The 21974-nt window shown below is 34.6% G+C and overlaps 3 protein-coding genes across 8 annotated transcripts in view; 2 read left to right on the top strand and 1 right to left on the bottom strand.

The window, feature by feature from the left end:
• Positions 1–83: 83 nt before the first annotated feature.
• On the bottom strand, positions 84–10480 carry LOC106133311 (calcium uptake protein 1 homolog, mitochondrial). Its single transcript, XM_013333004.2, has 10 exons — positions 10114–10480; positions 9816–9942; positions 9445–9604; positions 8722–8759; positions 7436–7550; positions 3403–3563; positions 2917–3052; positions 2662–2767; positions 2252–2469; positions 84–1792 (listed from the first exon to the last, which is right to left on the bottom strand). Exons 1-10 carry the CDS (start codon positions 10356–10358, stop codon positions 1638–1640), a joined length of 1461 nt encoding a protein of 486 aa, XP_013188458.2. The 5' UTR covers positions 10359–10480; the 3' UTR covers positions 84–1637.
• On the top strand, positions 4152–6938 carry LOC106133319 (carbohydrate sulfotransferase 11). The gene is made up of 3 exons (XM_013333015.2): positions 4152–4976; positions 5572–5827; positions 6249–6938. Exons 1-3 carry the CDS (start codon positions 4776–4778, stop codon positions 6929–6931), a joined length of 1140 nt encoding a protein of 379 aa, XP_013188469.2. The 5' UTR covers positions 4152–4775; the 3' UTR covers positions 6932–6938.
• Positions 10481–11565: 1085 nt separating the features above from the next.
• Positions 11566–21974, top strand: part of LOC106133152 (2-oxoglutarate dehydrogenase complex component E1) — a 29576-nt gene continuing 19167 nt past the window's right edge. The window contains exons 1-6 of one of the 6 annotated variants that reach the window (XM_013332792.2): positions 11566–11722; positions 13146–13273; positions 14319–14453; positions 18827–18977; positions 19463–19530; positions 21440–21572. In XM_013332792.2, the coding sequence (XP_013188246.1) occupies positions 13187–13273; positions 14319–14453; positions 18827–18977; positions 19463–19530; positions 21440–21572 (574 nt within the window). In that variant the 5' untranslated portion in view covers positions 11566–11722; positions 13146–13186. Of the gene's footprint in view, positions 11914–13145; positions 13274–14318; positions 14454–18826; positions 18978–19462; positions 19531–20457; positions 20576–21439; positions 21573–21974 lie in introns of all 6 variants that reach the window. The other 5 variants (XM_013332785.2, XM_013332800.2, XM_013332815.2 and 2 more) reach the window with 5 other exon arrangements.

Here is a 21974-nt window from a genome sequence, read left to right as displayed (position 1 = left end):
ATTCCTGGATATCTCTTAGCCCACCCATATCACACCCATAATTTCATTTTATCTAACAAAATCTTAATAATAAAAAAAGTATATTAAAATTTAAATATTTAATGAGATATAAACAAACGGCAAATATACAAGTATAAATTCAGTTCACAAATCTTTTTCTTTAAATTCGATTTAAAACTTATACAAAACAAAGCTTAAAATTATTGAGAACATTTATAAAACAAAAATTGTAACATTAAAGTTTCATTTAATATATTTTTGACTTACATTACATACATTTCAAACAAAACAAATATATAGTATACAATTTTAGAAAAAAATAAACGAAGCTCTACATACAAATTAATTGAGAGAACTCGTAAGTGATGAAATGCATCTCAGAAGAATCTTCATCAGAAAGTTTACTGGAACACAACTACTATAAATTATTATGTAAAATGAGAAAATCAACATTTCATCTACCTTATTATAATTATGGTGTTCAAAAATTATAAATAGGCTTGCTAACAAAGAATATTTTGAAAGAGAAAAATTTAAGATACAGTATATTGATTCATTTAGGCAAATTCGTAGCATGATGATTATTTAAAAACTATATTTATTATATTTTTATCACGATTTCACTTAAATACTTTATAAAGTCTTTTGCGTAAGAGAGATAAAGGTAATTGAGATTAATACTATTAATATAACACATGTTTCATAAAGCTATCAACAAATGAGAGTCAAAATTATTAATGACTTTTATTAGTATCTGACCACAAAATTCAAAGATTGTTAATTATGTTAGTCATAATAAATTAAAAAAATCTTAAGAGGTCTAATTTAAATTACTATCTATTATTTATTTAATTTTAGGCCAGCCTCAAAGATTTGTTCAGTTTTAAGTTTCGCATTGTACCAAGTCTAGAAACGCCACTCAATTTCTATATTTTTTTTCTGTCATATTTCTGTTTGCATCATAGAAATAATGTAAAATGTAGAACTCATTTTACTACATTTGAAACATTGTGGAGAATTTCGGGAGTGGTTTTGTATGCCATCAGAACTTAACCGTTCATTAATTTCGGCTATACCTTGGCCGATAAGATCAAACAAATTATTTTCTTTTATATATACCGACTAGATTTTTCTGGCTCTTTACTGTGGAGATAAAATACTTTACTCATAGGTCGATTGGTAACACAGTTCAAAAAGTATGTTCATATTGCACTTTTCTATTGGGAATAAACAACTTTTTGTTTTAGTGGGATAATATTCGTTTTAGAGTTCGTGTCGTTCGTTTTCACACTCATGTAACATGACTCTGACCTTAACAGGTTCATTATGTACTCGCAAGTTTTGATAACCCACTTTGAAGTTACAAACGGCCATGACTTAATTGGTGGCTATAACTCCTAAAGCTATCTTGATAACAATATCAACAATTAGGTTTAACAAGAGTGATACAGAGGCAACAGGTAGAACCCTTTACATCACAGACAAAAAATATCCTTTAAATCTTGTTGCCAACAAAACTTTTGTCTGTGATTTGCTATGACAAGGTTCAAAATCATATTTATACTTTTTAACAAGCCGTCAACCTTGAAAGCGGATATCACACATGCACCAAACTTTACTAATCAGATAAAATACATCTAGAAATCCAATATGGCCGGCTTGGTGTCCCTCGCGCACTTGATGAGCGAATGCATTAATTTGACGAAGCCAGTGTCTTTGGGTTTCTCGAGCCCTCGCAGAAGGCGGTTTTTCATCACGGCCACGAATTCTCGGTTGCTTAGTTGTCCATCCACTGGAATTGGTTCATTATATTTATTTATCTTCAAACACATTCTCTTAAGTCGCGATATTTTACTTTCGAATTAAATAGTCTTAAAAAGTAAACACCAAGTCATTTGCCTGGTTGCAAAGTATTTTTTTTTGCACTTTTAATACTTTTTACTATACTTTTTATATACCGGTACTTTTTATTTACTTTTTACAGAAAGCAGTTTAAAAATACCCTGCTTTTTACTTTATGCATAAAACAAATGTAGATGTAGGTACTTACTATTCTCATCAAAATAATTATTTGCTATTATGAAAAAGCGGGGTCTCCTGGCACAGACTAGCACGCTTAACAGGAGATTCCAATCACATTGTATACTTTTCTTAGAGAAATAAAAAAAATTGGTGGGCTGGTCTATGGAAATATTTTTAAGATGACCTTTCCTTTATGAAGACTAGATTAAATAAATAAAGGTGTACTCACTATTCTCATCGAAAATAGTGAAGACCACGTTGATCAAATGTGGATTGAGGTCCACATGAGCCACAGTTCTCGCGACATGTCGCATCGTGGGCTGGTCGATGGAGGCTCCGGCGATGTGGTAGAAAGTAAGGGCCGTGTCTACGTCATTGATATTGTTGAGGAGGTGGAAAAACTTTAGGTAATCGTCTTTAGTGATGCCAACTCCGTGGTCGCGGAATCTGAAATAGAACAGCTGTTATGATTTAGGACTCTGTTTCCGCTGTCAGACATTTGCCAAGTCCGTGTTAATGAGGCTTCATAGACTATTTGGCTCGCATATAAAAAAGTCCTTTCACTTCAGTTTTTAAGATCCCCGAAAAGACGAACCTCAACGACATTGACGATATCATATCAATGAAGTAATTGCTTACGCTTTCTTAACCCGCTTGAGCATTCTGGCCTTCTTCTTAGCCGGGTAGCCAGCGTACGCCAGTAAAAGCTCGGCAAAATCTGCTTCAGTGATGCGTCCGTTCTCGTCTGAAATTATACAAAAATTATTAAAGCCATGTCTAAACTTGTCCAGCATAAAGTTTGAAGGTCAGACGACAGTCACTACATGTTATTGCCGTATCCACTACAAACTGTACGACTATTAGTACAAAAAAATACCGAGTATATTAACATACCTGGCTGCTTTCTTTGGAACTCCAGGGATAAAATTTCCTTTTGCAGTTGCTGTTGAAAGTCTAAAAACTTTTCGATCGTTAGTTTCTGATTGAGCTTGGGTCCGAAGAAATACGTAGTTAAAGCTGAATTTATACCCTGAAAACAAAAGAAACTTCTTTGAGTAAAAGACTTTGATTACTTCATAAATCGACTATTAAAACCTATTAATATACGCTGATCATGTACCATGGTTTCGTTCTGTACAAATAACGGAATAAGGAAGGGGTATCGTTTCCCTTTTTGACTTTAATTGCCTAATTATAAGATTCACTTTTACGCTGCCAAATCACGTGGGGTAGTAGTCTCAAACTCATTATAATCATCATCATCATAATTTCAGTCGTAGGACGTCCACTGCTGAACATAGGTCTTCCCCAATGATTTTCTCCTTGCTCTATATGAGGCGACCTGCATTCATCGTTGTAATCCATCATTTCAATATTCACCTTGAAAGTGTTGCCAGTGTTAGCATGGTCCCTGTGTCGCGAGCCGATGCTGCTCTGCTGCCGGATCAGCGCGGCCACCTTCTCAAACTCTTCGCAATCTACGTCGCCATCTCCGTTTAAGTCAAACATCCGGAAAGCTATCTCGAAATGGCGCCGAGAAGCTGAAATTAATTTAATTCATTCAAAGGGTGCGGAACCAACTTGGGTAGGTACTCGAAGTCCAATGTTAGACTTATTAAACCGGAGCGTCGGTGGTCGCACACTTAAGTTGCCCGAATAAAAAAGCGTGATGGACAAAGTGGCATATGTAGGTTGTTATCCTAACGTGGCCATGTAACAATCACATTTTTTTCAATAATGTACCTAAATTTGGTTGTATCAGTAAGAAATCAAACTTGTGCGGTGAAGGAAAAAAACTTGAGGAAACGAAAAAGGAATCGCTTCATGTAAGAACTTGACTTAGGTATCCAATCGAGGATCATGGTCATTGGCGTACCTCGGGCTTCTCTCCAGAGAGCTGAGACTGATACCAGGAGGATTGATCACTTTGAAACCGAAGCATGCATCTAAAGTCGTTGTCGAATGTTTAACAATTAATAAATCTTCGATTAAATTTTAAAGAGTTGTGATTTAAATTGTGTAGGTGCTAGATCAATTATATTTTCCCTCTGCTATCTTTGTTTTTATCTAAACCGTAAAGAATTAAACAATGTTTTTTAACTTGTTTCAGAAAGAAGAGGGGTTCTTTATAGGACAAGTAGAAGATGGCTAATTTGAAATGTAAAATACATTTCCCGAGGGACCTGCTCATGAGAACAAAACATATTCTTCTGCGTGTATTCCTAGCAGGTCATGTGTTTTTTTTTATCACCGTCAATTAATAATTCAGATGCTATTTCATTTAGGTTCGGTCACCCAAAAAACAGGAAAGGAGAAAATTTATATATTTCTGCACGTTGAACTTTTACCTAACGATGAGATCATAAAGGTAGAGATCATAAAGGTAGAGTAGGCATAAGTGCCCATTGTATTTTGCAGCTCTTTTAATGATTGCGAATTCAAAGAAAATACAATAACGATAGCATTACCTTCGTTTAGTAATAATCATACATTAAATTTGTTTTGTAATATGTCTAACCATCTCAATCTTCGCAAAAAGCATCTTTATCTCCGCTTTGGCGTGGATGAGAAAATCATTAGATTCGCTCATGCCCCGTACCGGCCGCCCCTCCCCGCACCCTGGATGCTGTGCGCGGAGAAACAATCCCTTATATTCACATCTTGTTTATCATTCCACTATTTTTAATCGAAGCTAATCCTTATTTTACACTTAATTTGCAAAGTAGAAATCCACTACCACATGACGCTAAAAAATGTTCTCAGTGAAAAGATTCCGATGGAGACTAAAGACGAAAGTGTTTCAATATTTGCGATGTGGAGCGAAAACAATAACTTTTTTGTTTTGGGCTGCTCTCTATATGGTTGTTGTGAAAATAACGCTGTTCAAGAGCGACTCCAGCACACCGGTCGTGAGGGACTGGGCGATGGTACCTGACAACTACACTAAGTGGCTGGTAACAAAACAATTTCATATTTAAGACCAGTTCAATATCATTAAATGTTTATCTGACCAATATATTTTTTATTTAATTATCTAGCTTTTATATCCACCCATTTTGGAATACTCGTGTTTTTGTGACTTTTGAATACCTACTTATACAAAATTTTATGACAGATCAAGCAGCTTATGAGATTCCAATACCACTTATCAGAATCGAGTGACCTTTTTGTGCTAAAAAAGTTTAAATTTCACCTAAAATTTCTGATAAAAGTGTACAATACAAAAGAGAATGTTTTAATTTATGTGCAATTAGTATATTCGTGCACTTTGATCGATATTATTATTTGACTAATTAAGAATTGTTTACATCTAGATAAATAACAGATGCCAGCAAAGTAACTTTAAAATGTTGTTCACATTGTGACGATGTTTATTTTACAGGCCTAAGTCACAATGTGATCCATGATATTAAAGCTTTTAACATGATGATGAATCTGCACAATTAAAAAAACTTCGAACGTGTCCAAAGATATTTAAAGTTATAAGTATATAATTATAGTTCTTTTTATACTTTTATTAATAAATGTAAATGAAACGTGATTATTCAGTTGCAGGGTCCAGTCTTAGGTGACGACACGCCTGATGTGCCAATAAACTTTGTGAATGATTACGAACCAGATAATGAGACTACGTTGGAGCTCCGTGAGAGAGCAGCAAAGGTACAAGCAACCTGTCGGAAATGGAATATACCGACACAGTCAATTAATAGCAAGGAGTTCTTTGTGGACCACGCTCACAAACTTGTGTGGTGCAACATTTTCAAAGCCGCCAGCTCCTCTTGGCTATATAATTTTAATGTGTTAGGTAAGTTAAATTTCAAAGCAGATAAATATAAATATATACGGGACAAATTACACTGATTGAGTTAGCCTCGAAGTAAGTTCGAGACTTGTGTTACGAGATACTAACTCAACGATACTATATTTTATTATAATTATAAATACTTATATAGATAAACATCCAAGACCCAGGCCAATCGGAGAAAGTTCGTTTCTCATCATGCCCTGGCCGGGATTTGAACCCGGGACCCCCGATGTCACAGACAAGCGCACTACCGCTGCGCCACAGAGGCCGTCAATAAAGACACAAGTATACCTTAGTAACGATAAACTGTTGACCTGGTAAGCCCTAAGAAGTTAAAATTTAAGTATTCGAATGAAAAGATCTTTTGATTAGGCATGTCTGCATTATAAACTTAACGCTACATACTTATTAATATTTTCAGGTGGTTACGATAAAAAGTTTTTGTCGCGAACAAGACAAGCGCCATTGATGCTGGCACGCAAAAAGTTTCCTCGGCCGGACGAGGTAGAACTTAGGGCTGCTGTCAACACGCCCGGTGTGACTTCCTTACTAGTTGTACGGGAACCTTTCGTACGGCTTCTGTCCGCTTACCGCGACAAGTTGGAAAGCGTCACACCTTATTACAGAAAAATGGCAAAAGCCATAGTAGCAGAAAACAGAGAAGAGGCCACAAAAATATTTGGTCCGATCAAAAGCTTTGGTCCAACATTCTACGAGTTTGTCGCCTATTTGACCAAGAAATACAAGCGTAACGAAAAGTTAAATTATGACGAACATTGGGCACCGTATTATCAATTTTGTTCACCGTGTGCAGTGAATTTCAGTTTGATAGCCAAGGTGGAAACGCTGCCAAGAGATTCGACTTACGTGATTAAACAATTGGAACTTGACCACATGTTAGACGGCAAAATCAGTAACCGGCGAATGCGAATACGAACGGTAATGAACAAATCCAGGGACGGCAAGAACACGACCTCCTTATTAAAACATTACTTTAGCCAGCTTAATGAACAAATGTTGAGTGACTTGTTACAGATATATGGTATAGATTTTGAAATGTTTGGATATGATTATACAGTTTATAGTCGTTATTTAAGAAATTAAAGAGTTTATCGTCATCTTATTATTGTATTTTACGTTGCTACAACCAAAACATTCCTTATGCTGTTGAAAGCATTTGGATGGGACTTAGTCATAGTCACGTCTATATCCCTTGTGGGGTAGACAGAGCCAATAGTCTTGAAAAGACTGAAAGGCCACGTTCAGCTTTTTGGCTTGAGATTCGAATAGTGACAGCTAGCATATAGCCTAAATGAATCCTACATTTATACGTCTATCTAGTCGCTTTTTACGACATCCATGGAAAACAGGTGTGATACTATTCTTTTTTTATTGGTGCTGGAAATAACACGGACTTAGACATATATATATATTTTTCTGCTGAAATGTAATTACCATAGTGCAATGGTTTTTATACTTAGTACCTTATTACGCAGCTATTAAATATTGTCATGTAGTAGTAAGGCGAGATATAAAGTGGCTACACAAACACCTAAAACAAAATAAAACTTCGGAAGTAAACAACCAATAAGTAACAAATTTACTTACTCGAAAGCACAGTCAGAAGGAAGATGTAATCGCTGAAAGTGATGAGTCCAGACGAGCCGAGTTTGTAGAAAATAGAGTCCTCATCTAGGTCCAAATTTAGTCGTTGGCTGATGCTCTGGGAGAAAAATTTTAGTTTTAAAATCACTCCTCCTTTCGCAAAGTGATGTTTGAAAAGCAAAAAAACTAGGCACGAAACTCTAATCGTAAATCTATAAAGTGATTAATCGGTCGCTGTATATTAGGTTATTAATGAAAATTACCTAAATAATAATAAACACTAGGCATGTATTTGGTATATTTATATAATACAAGCCTTCAAACATGTAACTAACAAAAAGTCTATATTGTACTTGGGGCTGTAAAGATCCGTGCTATAGTGACAAAATAAATGAAAATTGCCATGCAGAATAGTGTGCGTGTAGGAAATGAAATATTACAGAAAGACGGGAATTCGGATCATGATCAACAAAATAACAAGCTAAATCCACGTACGGGAAAGGGACTAAAAATCGGTGAATAATGAGCTATCCTAATGCTAATGTGTTTGTGGTATCTAAACTAGGAGTTTCAGTGGCCAAATGGTAGAGCAACTGGCACGAGAGAAAAATTAACCAATTCAAAACCTGTGCAGAATAAGTAAAAAAATAATTACAAATTGAGAAAGTAGATAAATGAAAAGAGGAGATAGACAGTACCTCATCGATGTTCTGAAAAGACAAGAAAGTGATGTGAGTGGCTGGGAAGAGAGTGCCAGTGCAAATGTGACGTTAAACCAATGCTCAATACTGAATATCCACGAAAATATTTTTTCACATATTTTTCAAAGCATTAAGACAATAAGTAAGTGTGAGGCATATCACTTAATTGGATTACAGATATAAGAGAACTAATTATGCAAAAATATTAAATTTTGGTTTAAAATAGCTGGTATACACATTTGTTAGGTAGAAACAGCAAAAACCGGGAAAGTAATATAAAAGTTTAGTGACAATTAAAAAAATAATTATATACTTGAAAAGCTAGTTGCTCAGTTTGGAGTTTCAACATAATAGAGGATAAAAGAAGAAATAAACACGAGGTAAAGTTCATAATTACAAGCAAATGTTGTATAAAATATTAACATTAAGTTTCACATTAATAAGCGAAAATGGAAACTGTTAACATAGAACTTGTATGGGCAAATTTTCTTATTGGGCTTAAGGCACTTTAGATTGTAAAAATGTAATCATTGTTTTTCTTTAAAAGATTTGAGTAAAAATATTATATGACAAAATAAAAAGGTTTACCTTTGGATCATATCTTCTATATTGGTCAAGACCCAAACCTGTAAAACATAATCATTTAGTGTGATAAAAATAAGGGAAAATTTTGCATGAAATCACTTTGCATGGTCAAAAGATTAAAACAGCTAAGCTTATGGCAATTTGATTATCATATTTCGTCTTAGTAGCACAATTTTAGAATGGCAGAGTTGCAAAAGCTAAATTATGTTGCTTAATAAATATATCTTAAACATTGAACATGTAAACTTTAGAGGCTAGAAATAATAAAACATATCAAATATACAGTTTGATATGTAATGTTTAATTGAAAAAAAGCAAGCTCCTAAAATTACCATCTGGTTGTTTGACCCCAGGTGTCATAGACCGCAAAAAGTCATCAGGGGTCATAAAAACTTCATGTTGATCATGGTGTTGGGCCTGCAGGGTAGCAAAGTAACGAAATACCTTGTCAGGTGTGGAATACTGCCGCATTCTGTTCTCATACTCAATGATCTGCTCAGCAGCGTCCAGGATAGGAGATTTTTGTTAGTAAAAAATTTAGTAATAGGCAGTATGGGTAGTTAAATAAACAAATGGCATTGCCAATCTTGAATCACCTTATACCTAGGGAAATTTCATGACCAACCAACTATAAGTTCATAGTATGATTAAGAAAACATAGGAATAGGATAAGAAAATAAAGTAAGGTAGATTAAAAAATAAATAACAAAAAAAAAATAAGAATACCATCAGGCTGCTTCATGCCTGGTGTGATTGCCCGTAAAAAATCATCAGGTGTCATATATATCTCTGTATTGTCCCCATAAGTTAGCTTGACTGTAGCAAAATACCTGAATATTTTGTCAGGTGTTGAATAAGATCGCATACGATTTTCATATTCAATAATCTGCCAAAAAATATAAAAAAATAATAATTAACAAAACAATATGTAAGTCCAAAATAAAACATAGGTTTTCAAAATTAATTAATGATCATAATTTTCTGTACTACTTAATTCTAAATTGATTCTTTGTTGTTTAATGATTTGAAGAACTATTTGCCCTGCCAGGGAAATGTGGCAGAATTCTATGTCACAGTCTAAAAATCAACTTTCTTACCTTCCTGTCTCTAAATCCTATCTTTTCTTTTCGGTAACGTTTCTTTTTTGTGTCAGCTTCACTTTCAGAATCAGAGTCTGCAATCTCTTCTGCAGCAGTAATGGATGGAAATACTTCTTTCTTCAGCCTGGAAATAATTTTATTTACTGATTCATAGTTTCTTAATTTTAGACTTATTTACTTATTTCAAGTAATTCATTATTAGTGCAGATAATTGAAGAGCGAAGTATCCTTTTTTATTTTTTATTGATGCTTTGTTATAAAATAAATGAAGGAACAAAAAATATTATTGACTAACCAGATTTCATATGAGGCCAAAGATGCAGCACCAAATACCAGAGCATACCACAGATATTTATAGGAATTGCTTTGCAGAATTTGAACACTATCATGAATTGTGTTAGCACTGCCGTTATTTCTAGAACTCATAAGCGAAACCGAAGATCCTGGTAATAACTTTAATGGTGCTGAATATGATGTTAATTTTCGCAGCGTACATGACTTAAGAGGAACTTTTAGTAGACGCGGACTTATGCTGTACATATTGATTGAAGAAATGGTTAATAAGTTCACAATTTTCTAATAATTGAACAACATTGAAAATATATTTCCCCACAACAACAGGATCTCACAACATTCATCATTCACGAAGAATTGATTTCATTTAAAACTACTGTCATTACTGTCAAATTTGATATTTGTCAATGTCAAATTAAAAACAAAACATCCAAAGAAACTGCGATGTAGAATGGGAAATAAAAAGAATCTACTACCTACGAGAAAATAACTTTAAACACGTATGAAGGCTTTGAGTATTAATCCAGACTGGAGATGGCACTTCTAAATGTTCCTCTCTGCCAAAGATACGAGAGCACTGGTCATACTCGTCAATTTCTTATTTCGACGTGTTCCGCGCCATTCGACTACTCACCCATATATAATAATATATTAAACGGTAGTTAGTTACGGAATCGGGGCTGAAGTCTATGTAGACCGAAGCTATGCCTCTTGTGGTCTTACCTGCTCGGGCGCCGGCAGACATCCCGCTATGCTGCTCTCAATGACATCCTGAGAAGGGCGCTCGTCAGCGCCAACGTCCCGTGGCCCTTGAGTCCCAGATCGACAATGGCGCTGGTCTGGGACGCCACACACGACGTTCTCTTTTAAATTTTCTAAAGACGCAGTAAGTTATCGCGCGGGCCTTCACTCTAGTAGAAATTTTCAGAAAAAAAATCTCTGTTTTAAAGCCTTTGTTCAGTAGTTTGAGTTTATTAGTCGTGCTATCAATCAACTTGGGGTAAAATGCATTTTTTGTTTGTATCTATATCTATGTTAAAAACATTTTTATTTGGAAAATTTAAAACAAATACAGGTTCTGTTAATTGATTTGGGGGACATCAAAATTAAAGTGTTTTGAGACATTTGTGTTTGTTGTTGTTTGTTGTGTTTCAGTGTTTTTTCACAAATTGAAAGGGCCCGCGAGGTCTGAGTTCGTGATGGAATAATTATATCAAAATTAGAATATCAATTCGAAAGTTATCGCGTCACGAACACACATAGTCGATTGGTAGGCAAATATTGAACACAAAAATACAGTAAATTTGTAAAGACAAAACATACAAAGGCGGCTCCTGTTCTTCTTACTCTAAGGTTACTACAGATCTGGCGGGAATACGCGTGCGTGTATGGCCAACTAATAATGTGGCTGGCATTATGTGATATGATATACATGCCACATAAATTTTGACATACTAAAAAATCCTACCATAGACAATACAACACAAGGCAGGCAAAATAAAAATTGAGCGCCGAAGTGTTGCACGCACGATGCGTTTTCTATAAAATTTTCCTCAAACCTATCAAAATTGACGGCGGCCGTGAGAGATTACATTCGAATAGTGTCAAAGGTAATTATCGCAGAAGATAGAATTACGTAGAAAAGAATTATAGCTGAAGTGATAAAATAAAGTAGTTTAGTGTTTGCAAGTGCTGGCATTTGTTTCGTATTGAGAAGAGCGAGTTACATAACCTTGAATCACGGGACTCCAGTATTGATCATATAAATTGTTTAAAATTTACTTGGATTATTTACAATCAGGTGAGTTTAACGTATACCAGCTTGTGAAGTAAAAAAGGGAAATAAAATAATTGTCCAATACATTACAATGATTCTAGATATTTCGTAAGCATTTAAGGAAGTTCTGGGAGTAAGATTTAAAAAATATGTTTATGCAAAACATATTGAATCAAATTTATGGTTAAAGGTCAACCCTTGCACCAGGATATTCTTCTAGGAGGAACGCTATTTAGAAAGTAACCTCTAAATAAGTGGAAAATTAGGTTTTGGGGAGTTGCCCCTTTCTAATTTGAACATTTGATAAATAACTACCTACCAACTTTCCAATTATTTGTAATCAAGTAAGATCTATTACCAGTAAACTGTTTTGAAAGCATTCGATTTTGTATATACATTATGTATAAAATAGGTACCTCAAACTTGTTTTTTTTTTAATACTTTAATATAAAAATATTTTTTTAATGTATTTAGATATTTCAGACCTGATAATATATTTTACCTATTTATCTATCAAAACCTTTAATTTATTTAACAAATATTAAATTGAAATTCAACCAAATACTTTTACTTATTGTTTTAAACACTTGATTGCCTTGAACTACATTGTAATATCTATCTTTAAATAGATTCTCTCTTATTTGAATGAGTGCCAGTATAAAAAAAAAAAAAACTGATAGAAATGTTTTAAAAGTTTAGGGTCATCATAATCCAAGTAGATTCCCATTATTATGCAAGTAAATTTAAGAAATTTTTTAGTTTTAATTTGAGCATCTGCCGCCAGACTTCTATTTGTCAAACTGCAACCAATCCTATAATGCCTGTTAACAATCTATAATTGCATGTTATTTTTTTATGATTAGTAACTTGTTTAAATGTGTAACAGTATATTAAAAAAATGTACAAATAATACTTTTCATGAGATTTTACCCATTTTACTACTGTCTGCCAGTTGCCAAAGTCATAGGTTGTAGACCCCCATCTCTCTTGAATATCTTGCACTACATATAGGGCAACTTAGACCAAAGTTTTTGTACTAACCCTTCATACAAAAGCAATAAATAAGAACAAGTAGTTTATGAACAGACACTGTCTTTATCATTTAGTTAGCAGTAGGATCTTAATTTTAAATTGGCTTTTTGAAGTCCAATAGTACTGTAGTTGCTGTCAATATTATTGTGCAATTTGGACAAATAAAATATATATGGTTTAAGGGGGCCATTGACTTTTGTTGAAAATAAATATTTTGCCAACAGATCAGAAACACTAATACTTGTGGCTTACATATCCAACAATAATGCATCGCGCACGGGCAGTATTTCAAGTATCAAACAAAGTTGGCAACACTGAAAGGTTTGCATCATGGCTGCTCAACCAACCACAGGTATGTAGACGTATAAATTATAATGAGTGAATAGAAACATCCCATCGTATTATTTGTTTACCCTTGAATCAGTACCCAATATTGTAAAATTGGTGGAGACAGCATAATAATTTGTGCCTATTCCACATCTTCAATCAATTGTTATAAAGACAAAAGATTTGTATGTTTGTAAAGAAGCTTCTACCTTTGGGAGATAGATCTACTTTTGGAAATGGAATGGGTACTTTTGTCAGGCTCCCACAGGAGCAAAGCCCTATGCAATAGCTGGTCTATTTATAAAAATAATAGGTAACCTTCTAAAAATACAATAATTGATTGATGAGATTATCACTATACTTATCTATAACTATTGGTTTCTTCCATCCTTGTTTATTTTGAATCACGCCCAAATGTTACCGGCGTCAGCAAAGCTAGACAAAGATAAGATCAAGGTAGGTATGTTTTTCACAGTTTGTCATTATGACATTGTAAATTTGTTATGAAAAAATTAGGGAGTTTACCTATCATGAACAAAATTCAGACGAGATAATATTGACCGACATTGTTTTATCTCGACTTTAGCCCATCTGATTGCTTATCATAACAGCTCACTGTGTTCGGCCATTCGAAGTCATTGTTATCAATGCATAAATAAATATAACTTTCTGTATTAAAAATCACATGAAATACTTGCTAAATAATTTTATAATAATGAAACAGATGCACAATTTTTTATTTCAATTTTGTTTGGAATAAATTAACTCCAAAACGATTGGACTGATTTTGACGAAATTTGGCACAGAAAGAGGTAGAACATGGATTTTCAGGAGTAACTTAAGATACTTTTTTCTGGAAATTAGCACTGGAGCAAACCCCGCGCAGTAGGTATCCAGTATTATATAAATTTCTAAAGAACAAAATAGTTGGTAGTCAGTTAGTGATATAAATTCCTGTTTCCAGGTTTCCTTAAAAAGGGTGTGACGAATGTTTCCTTAAAATGAGTAGGAACTGTTACTGTTTAACAGTAATTTTTGTTTAAAAAAACTTACTTTCGTTTGTCTAACAGAAAGCCGTCGTGGCAGTAAACGCCAGTAGGTGGAAGAGTTCTACGGCGGCAGAGCCTTTCCTCAATGGCTCCAGCTCGGCGTATGTCGAGACCATGTACAACTCATGGCTCTCGGACCCTAACTCCGTGCATGCGGTAAGTGCGATGTCCACATCCATGTCTCTACAGTTATAGTAACAATGTTGGAAATTTTCAAACATGACCGAAGATCATCCTGCTAGCTTAATATGCTTTAGATGAAAAGAATGAGGAGTTTTAGTCCCTTTAACTAGAATTTTCTGCCGTGTTTTGTTAAGTTACGGTGTAAATTAGAAGATGGTTTATTTATGATATTTAGTATCTTTGGATAATCGCGAAATAAAGCGACATGCACAAGCCACTGTATAACGGTGTAATAAAATGGAACCAATGTGGGTTTCTTACAAACCCACATTGGTTCCATTTTATTTTTCACGACGGACTGCTCGAATATTTGTTTCATCGAATGTTTGAGAAGTCTCATTCTTAGTAAATCCTTCATACCTAAAATATTGTAATGTCACGAGAGACACTTATTCTGTATAATTATCTCGAGTCTCGACTCTCTTAATGAAACCTTGACGTTTTTTATGTTTTTCCGAACATCAGTAAAATAGTCATTGGATCCATTCCGTTATAGAATTAATTGGTGGTTATGTAAGAGTTATAATATAACCACTTTTTCTTACTTACAAATAAATTGGTTTACATTTAACATAAGAACAAATTTTAGTTAGGTAAAACCATGTTTTATTGTATCTACTGGACGGATTTGATGAAGTTTAGTACATGGGTAGAATAAAGCCTATGGAATAACACAAAGTGTACTTTGTATCCCGAAATTCCAAAAGATGCGAAGCCTCGGGGCAATGCTTATATAAAAATACACGTTTCTCCCTATTCGATCATATTAACTGGCCATTTTGCATGAAAACTTTGAAAATATCAACAGATAAGGCCAGCTATTGGTTCATTATCTTTTTTCATATTTTCTATGACGCAGAGGCAATTTCTGTACGTATTGCGCAGTAGTAGGCATAGGCACGATTTTCAAATCATAAAAGACGCACGCCCATTCATTAAAATGTCCATAATGAATGTTTTGTGAAGTTACCATAAGCAAATTTGCTTGTAAATGAGCTGAATGTATTCAATTGGAGCTTTGTAAAATTTCATACAAGTCTACTAGCGTACAAAGTTTCTGTCAAATATGTACTACGTATATGGACTTAAGCAAGAAAAGCCACGGTCGTCCATATCGTCGTTACGTTTACGTCGTGAAAATATTTTCAAGAAAGAAGGCTCTAATTTCTCGAATGGTTCGTCTACTTAGACGTCATGTCACTCATATGGACAATTTTCAGTCATATATGCATATGCGGCATAGAAAAATATACCATCTGAGATATGGACTCTAAAATACGCAAAGGGTCTTTTATCTCTGCTGTGGTCACCTTTTTTTTGCAGTAGTTATGTTTCTGGCGTCATATCTTGACGTAGGGTAAATATTTAGCATCGAATATTTAACATTTTACCGACCGATTTTACCAACCGAAATGAGATATTCTGTGAATCCTGTGATATCATTACTAGCCAAATCAGTAAAAGTGATGTGTAAATGAAGTTTTGTTGTAGTAAAGTGAAGTGGCCGTTCAAAATCAGCTCTATTCTCTTGGTTTTCGGCCTGTTGCGTCACATATTTCGGGCATTCCCATACGCTTCATAGTGAGTGATACCAAGGTCATGACGTCATGAACCTGCATTTGTTCGCTCGGAACAGCTATAATTATTTCTGCGGTTTGACGGTGGAGATTTTATATATTTGATTATTTCTAATCTATTTTTACACAACAGAATGAAAATCTTCATTCCATTTTGTTAAACATACCTACAATGGTAAGAATTCAATAACAGTCAACGCTATCTTATGCACATGATACTTTGTGCTTTCTAGAAAAAAGCCGATTTCAGCATTATCTAACCGTTAAGCTAGTGACATTTACAATCACGTAATCAGAAAAGATTGTGAAACAAATTTGTCATTGTGTGCAAGGTCGATTCGCGGGCGACTACTTACTCTATCCAGTTATCACTTGTGTCCACCGCCTTATTCTCCACTCCGACGCAGATTATATTTGCATATCCTTTTAGCCGGTAATGTGTCTGTCATGTTTAACTTCTCACGAACTTGGACCAATCTTCTTAAAACACAATATCGATTGATAATTTTTTTATTGTACCCTAATTTCTTGGAAAATTAAGCTATGACTTAATTTTGTACTCAAGTTATAAGTTTTCTCTATGTATTTTTTATTATACATACTTGCATATGTTTTTTAATTTTATTAAGAATTTAAATCTGTATTCTTATTTTATTAAAATGAAATTGATTTCTAAGTATACTAGGGTGTGTCTGTCTGGTGCTACCGCTTTTTTTTGGCAAACTTCTTAAGAAAAAGTGTGTAAGCGCCTTAAGTTAACAGACGAACATATGCGCCATTGACGTCATAGAAGGCTCGCCATTACAACCTACATGACATGTGATAAAAATATCACTGATTACAACTTTTCTATTCGACAACCGTTGATAATTTTTCACATGAACGTCATATCAGCATGTAGGTATTGTTTTGTTTTTAATAACTAAGTACAGTAGCGCTCAAAAGTATTTTGACAAGCTGAATTTATTGGATATTACAAAAAATAAAAACGAAATTGTTTTAAATCAAATACTATATTTCAAGTAAAGCATTTTTTTTGCATATTGAGCTTACTCATGTATTAGAATGTGAAGATAAACTTAAAAAAACAAAACATTATCCACAGTGTGACTGCTCAAAAGTATTGAGACAATTAAAGTTTTATTTTTTATTAAATTTGTGTTCATTATTTTCGAAACTTTTTATTAGTATTTTGTTGCATAGCCTTTTGCCTTCAGGACAGCTTCACAACGCGCCGGCATTGAGTCAACTAATTTTTGCAAACGATCAATAGGAATTTTGCTCCATTCGTTACTCAGTGCTGTGTATAGAGCATCCTTGTTTGAATAGTTTCGACATCTTACACGGCGATCCAGTTCTTCCCAAAGATGCTCTATCGGGTTTAGATCGGCACTTTGGCTGGGCCACTCCAGGAATTTGATTTTCGCGAGTTTCATGAAGTCACTCACATGCTTCGATTTGTGCTTGGGATCGTTATCTTGTTGAAATAACCAGCCAGGTGGCATATTTATTTGAGCATACGGCAGCATTTGTTTCTTCAATATCTCGGCGTAAACAAAACGATCCATAATACCATCTATTTTAACTAATGGCCCAACACCGTGACTAGAAAAGCATCCCCAAACCATAACATTGCCACCGCCATGTTTTACTGTGGGTATTTGGTAACGGACATCAAATCTTTTATTTACAGGGCGTCGCACATACCGTATACCATCAGATGACACTAAATTAAATTTGCTTTCATCACTCCACAGCACCTTGGACCATTCTGAACTCGTCCAGGATCTGTACTTTTTCGCGAACGCAAGGCGCAGCTTCCTATTCTTAGCAGAAATCAATGGTTTCTTTGTTGGGCGTCGTCCATGTAATCCAAACTCCTTTAACCGACGTTTGACAGTTGAAACATGAATAGCCAGGTCATAGTTTTCTTGTAACTCGTTTTTTATTTGTACAGCCGATTTTCGGACATCACTCGTCGATAACTTCTTTATCAAGCGGTCTTCCTTGGAAGTGGTTTTTCTCGGACGGCCACTTCGAGGCTTATTTTCTACAGATTTACGTTTATTATAAGCTTTATTCCACGCACTTACAAGTTGTCGTGACAATTTAAAACTCCGAGCAACTTCTGCTTGCGACGTTCCACATTGTAGGGCGGCTATTACAGCATTTTTGATGTCATTTGAGTACTCTTTAGTTTTAGGCATAATTAATAGATGATAACTTATTGCTTATTAAAAAATCAGAACTGCAGTGCGAACGGTATCACTGGCAATTGGGAAATGACTTGCTGTCAAAATACTTATGAGCGCAAGTATGAACGTGTTTTCATCTAGGCACATGAAGTAAACAAACAAGTTCAAACTTGTTTGTCACTGTAGTTGCGGTACATCGGAAATTTTATCAAAGTAATAACCGCTTTTGTTTAGAACAACACAGAAAAAAAATAATAACAAAAGTAGCCTTGTCAAAATACTTTTGAGCGCTACTGTATGATCATGTACTGATTTTGAAATTACTTTAATAAAATTGTTTTTAGCACAATTTTTTTTTTCATAGTGAATTTAAATATGTATGTCTGTATTACAACGTACTTGAAATATATCGCTATTGATACAACATTATGAAATAATATACGATTGTTTTTATACATTATGTTATACTATAAACAAAGACATATTCTTTGATACTGAACGTTTTACAGATATATTTTTAGTTTAAGGCCATTACGTTGCCATGACGTTGCCTTAAATTCATTACGTGTTACAGTCTTGGGATGCGTTTTTCCGAAACGCCACAGCTGGGGCGCAGCCTGGAGCTGCTTACACGTCTCCCCCAAACCTCGCACCCTACAACAAAAATGAGGTGCCACTCACAGCTCTTGTTCCAGCGTCGGCCGGTATGCCCTCGATTTCTGCAGGTTTGTATTGATTTTTCAACTATGCCTACTTTTGTTAACGTTAGGTCTAGACTCCACTTATCGCATTATACATGAGTGAGGAATGACTTATCGATCGGTTGTAATCCCGTTTTGCTAGATTTGGTATTTTGTATTTTTTCAACCAAGTTGTTAAACCATACGACAATTATTAAGCGATATGGAGGTATCCTATAATAATGAATAAAAATTTTGAATTTTGAATTTTTTTGAATTTTTGAATTTCAAATACCTATCGATCGATGTTCTAAGACTGTGTTTGTTTGACTTATATTGGTTCCAAATAGGTTGCAATAAAGTATTGTTAATCAATACATATTATGTTGCAGTCTGAAACTCAAAATGACTAAATAACTTTTGGCCGAGGCAAGAGTGTTTTTGTTTTTGTTTTTATCAAAACTACGTACCGAGCTTTTTTATATGATTTTTAATAGATTATTTTAGCTAAATTCAAGATATATTCCCAGGATCCCCAATCAACGAGAAAATAATCGACGACCATCTCGCCGTCCAAGCCATCATCAGGAGTTATCAGGTGAACCATATTCCATTATAGCTATATCTTTTATATTTGTATTGTAAACATGACGCCATTCGTTATTGTTTGCACATTTTGTTTAGTCACACACGAGGTACCTTTTGCTAATGCCCCTTGTTTTAGTTTGCCCCCAAGTCCTATATTACGCTAGTTGATAGATTTCCTTGACAGTTTTTGTTAACATAATATTGCACAACAACCAATTACTATGAAATATAAATTACTTTATTTGAAGGTTATGTTAGTGTATAATATATATTTGATAATTACTTAAATAAGTCGAAACTTTACAAAAATATATTTACAGAACTACTTTTTTTTACAAAATAAACACAAGTTATTTTACATTGGAATACTTATATAACGACACCTATCGACTAAGACTGCATGTGTATCAATTGGCATTGCGGTTCCATTATTATGTTATAACCCGAATTGCATAACACGGCCTGGCGACGGCGATAATACGATGTCAGAACTTTGTGGGCTCCACGTTGGGCGCCATTATTTCTGTACATTATTTACCATAGTTAGATGATAGACTATACTGAAAAAAATTATATCATGTTAATTTTCTATATTGACGAACTAAAGGCTACATGTATGAAAGCAAAATAAGCAATGAATTCCGATAATGGTCCGATTTTGTTCTTAAACATTTGCACGGTATATAGGTGGGGATGAAACATATTAAGTATTGATTAGGTACTTCATATGCTTTGAAGTATTCGCCGTTATGACACGTAATGGATATAGATAAAGCCCAGGGCACGAAGTGCAACATCTGAGAGTGATAGAGATGACACGGGAAGATGAGATAGAGATTTGTATTTGTGTGGGTTACACGTTGAGCGCCAATAGAGTCGTTGGGTTGTGTGTTTGCGAATTCGGGTTAAAGTTGACGTGGTGGCGGGTGACCGACAGGCTCGCGGTCACTTGGCTGCTGACGTGGACCCCCTGGGCATCACGACGGCCAACCTGCCCGAATTGGGAATGCGCGCGCCGAGCTCCGAGCTCATCATGAGGAAATATTTCAATTTCGGTACGCAGGATAACAACACGAAAGATTGAAATATTTTGGAAGCTATCACCCGTAACGATCATGCCGTTGAATTGTTTAGTTGACATTGAATTGCGAGTCACTGTTTGTTGTTTTCTTATTGTGAAGATGTTGTACTATGCATATGTCGGCCACTGAATATAATAATTAAAATATAGTAATAAATATATAATAATTAATGTATTGACTGTCGAATTTTATAATTCTGTTATTAGCTTCGGACCATTTAATTTTCTGGAATTTTTTCTTACTTTCAATCATATATAATATCTTCACAATGTTCAAATGTCTAGTTGATTGACTAATTTATGTAGTAGCGTATTAAAAAGCAACATGTAGTGTCTGAGTCATGAAACGCTAACACAAAACAGTTGTTTGTTCATAAATTCTTTATAACAACAAAACCATGGACTCCATTCTTCCAAGAATAATTTTCATGAATCTATCAACACTAACTACCTAAAATATATCTAAGATTGCTAGTCTCAAAATTGATAATACAAATGAAAATCATATATGATGTTCAAACGCTTCACTGTAGCATGCCATACGTTTATTTTTCTGTTTATTTTCATAGAGGTCGGGCATTTTATTTTGATTAGTCAATGGTTGGCTGAAATCAAGGTGGCTAAATAAATAATAAACATAACATATTTCCTTCTTATACTACAAGCTATATCAGTCCTTATATTGTTTGTTTCCGTTTAATAATATACTCGCGTATAATAAATAACTGGACATGTTTCCAAAGAAGCATCCTATCTGTTTGGTGTCATTTTAACCGATACCTTATTGAATTCCTATTGGGTAATAACGTCATGGATTGTTTCCCTTCTCGTAAACTAGTCCCGGGGTCACCTCGTAGCGCAACTCGATCCCCTCGGCATCTCTACGGGGGATCCTGTGTCGAGCGGCGAATGGCACGGTGGCCTGAGAGCCTTCGCCAATGAGGCTGTTATTAGACAACACGTTCGGTTTGGTATGAAAATCTACTCGTAGTATTGCAATTGAGGGTTAGCGGGATGTAACTGGTGTTTTGATAGACCATAATCTAAGCCAGTATTATCGGGTATTATGTGTTGTCTTAGCGATATTAAATTATATTTCTTAAGATAAGGTATTAATGTTGTGATTGTCATAAAAAGATTGTAGGTCATAAAGAGTTTTAATATTTTAATGGGTATATTGTTGGCGGTACTATAATAGCAGCGAAGTGTACCTATAGCCAGTATACATCATTCTAATTTTCAATGGGCAATACGAATTTCAAAATTGGTATAGGTTTACAAGCTTCGGCCTCACTCGCTATATCTGGCACTTTTTGACTGGAACTCTATGGTCCGTTCCTTTTCAAGGGGTCTTATTTAGTTTTTGTATCACG

Source organism: Amyelois transitella, chromosome 7 (assembly GCF_032362555.1).
Source record: "Amyelois transitella isolate CPQ chromosome 7, ilAmyTran1.1, whole genome shotgun sequence".
Classification (NCBI taxonomy): domain Eukaryota; kingdom Metazoa; phylum Arthropoda; class Insecta; order Lepidoptera; family Pyralidae; genus Amyelois; species Amyelois transitella.
The sequence above is the reverse complement of the archived record's forward strand: the minus strand, read 5'-3'. Positions and strand labels throughout refer to the sequence as shown.

Excerpts from the sequence above, each read along its gene's own strand:
- LOC106133319 (XM_013333015.2), top strand. The coding sequence starts at position 4,776 with ATGTTCTCAGTGAAAAGATTCCGATGGAGACTAAAGACGAAAGTGTTT. Across the intron at positions 4,977-5,571 it reads ACAACTACACTAAGTGGCTG|TTGCAGGGTCCAGTCTTAGG; the intron begins GTAACAAAACAA and ends GTGATTATTCAG. Across the intron at positions 5,828-6,248 it reads ATATAATTTTAATGTGTTAG|GTGGTTACGATAAAAAGTTT; the intron begins GTAAGTTAAATT and ends TAATATTTTCAG.
- LOC106133311 (XM_013333004.2), bottom strand. The coding sequence starts at position 10,358 with ATGTACAGCATAAGTCCGCGTCTACTAAAAGTTCCTCTTAAGTCATGT. Across the intron at positions 9,605-9,815 it reads TAGGATTTAGAGACAGGAAG|ATTATTGAATATGAAAATCG; the intron begins GTAAGAAAGTTG and ends ATTTTTTGGCAG. Across the intron at positions 7,551-8,721 it reads ATAGAAGATATGATCCAAAG|AGCATCAGCCAACGACTAAA; the intron begins GTAAACCTTTTT and ends TTTTTCTCCCAG.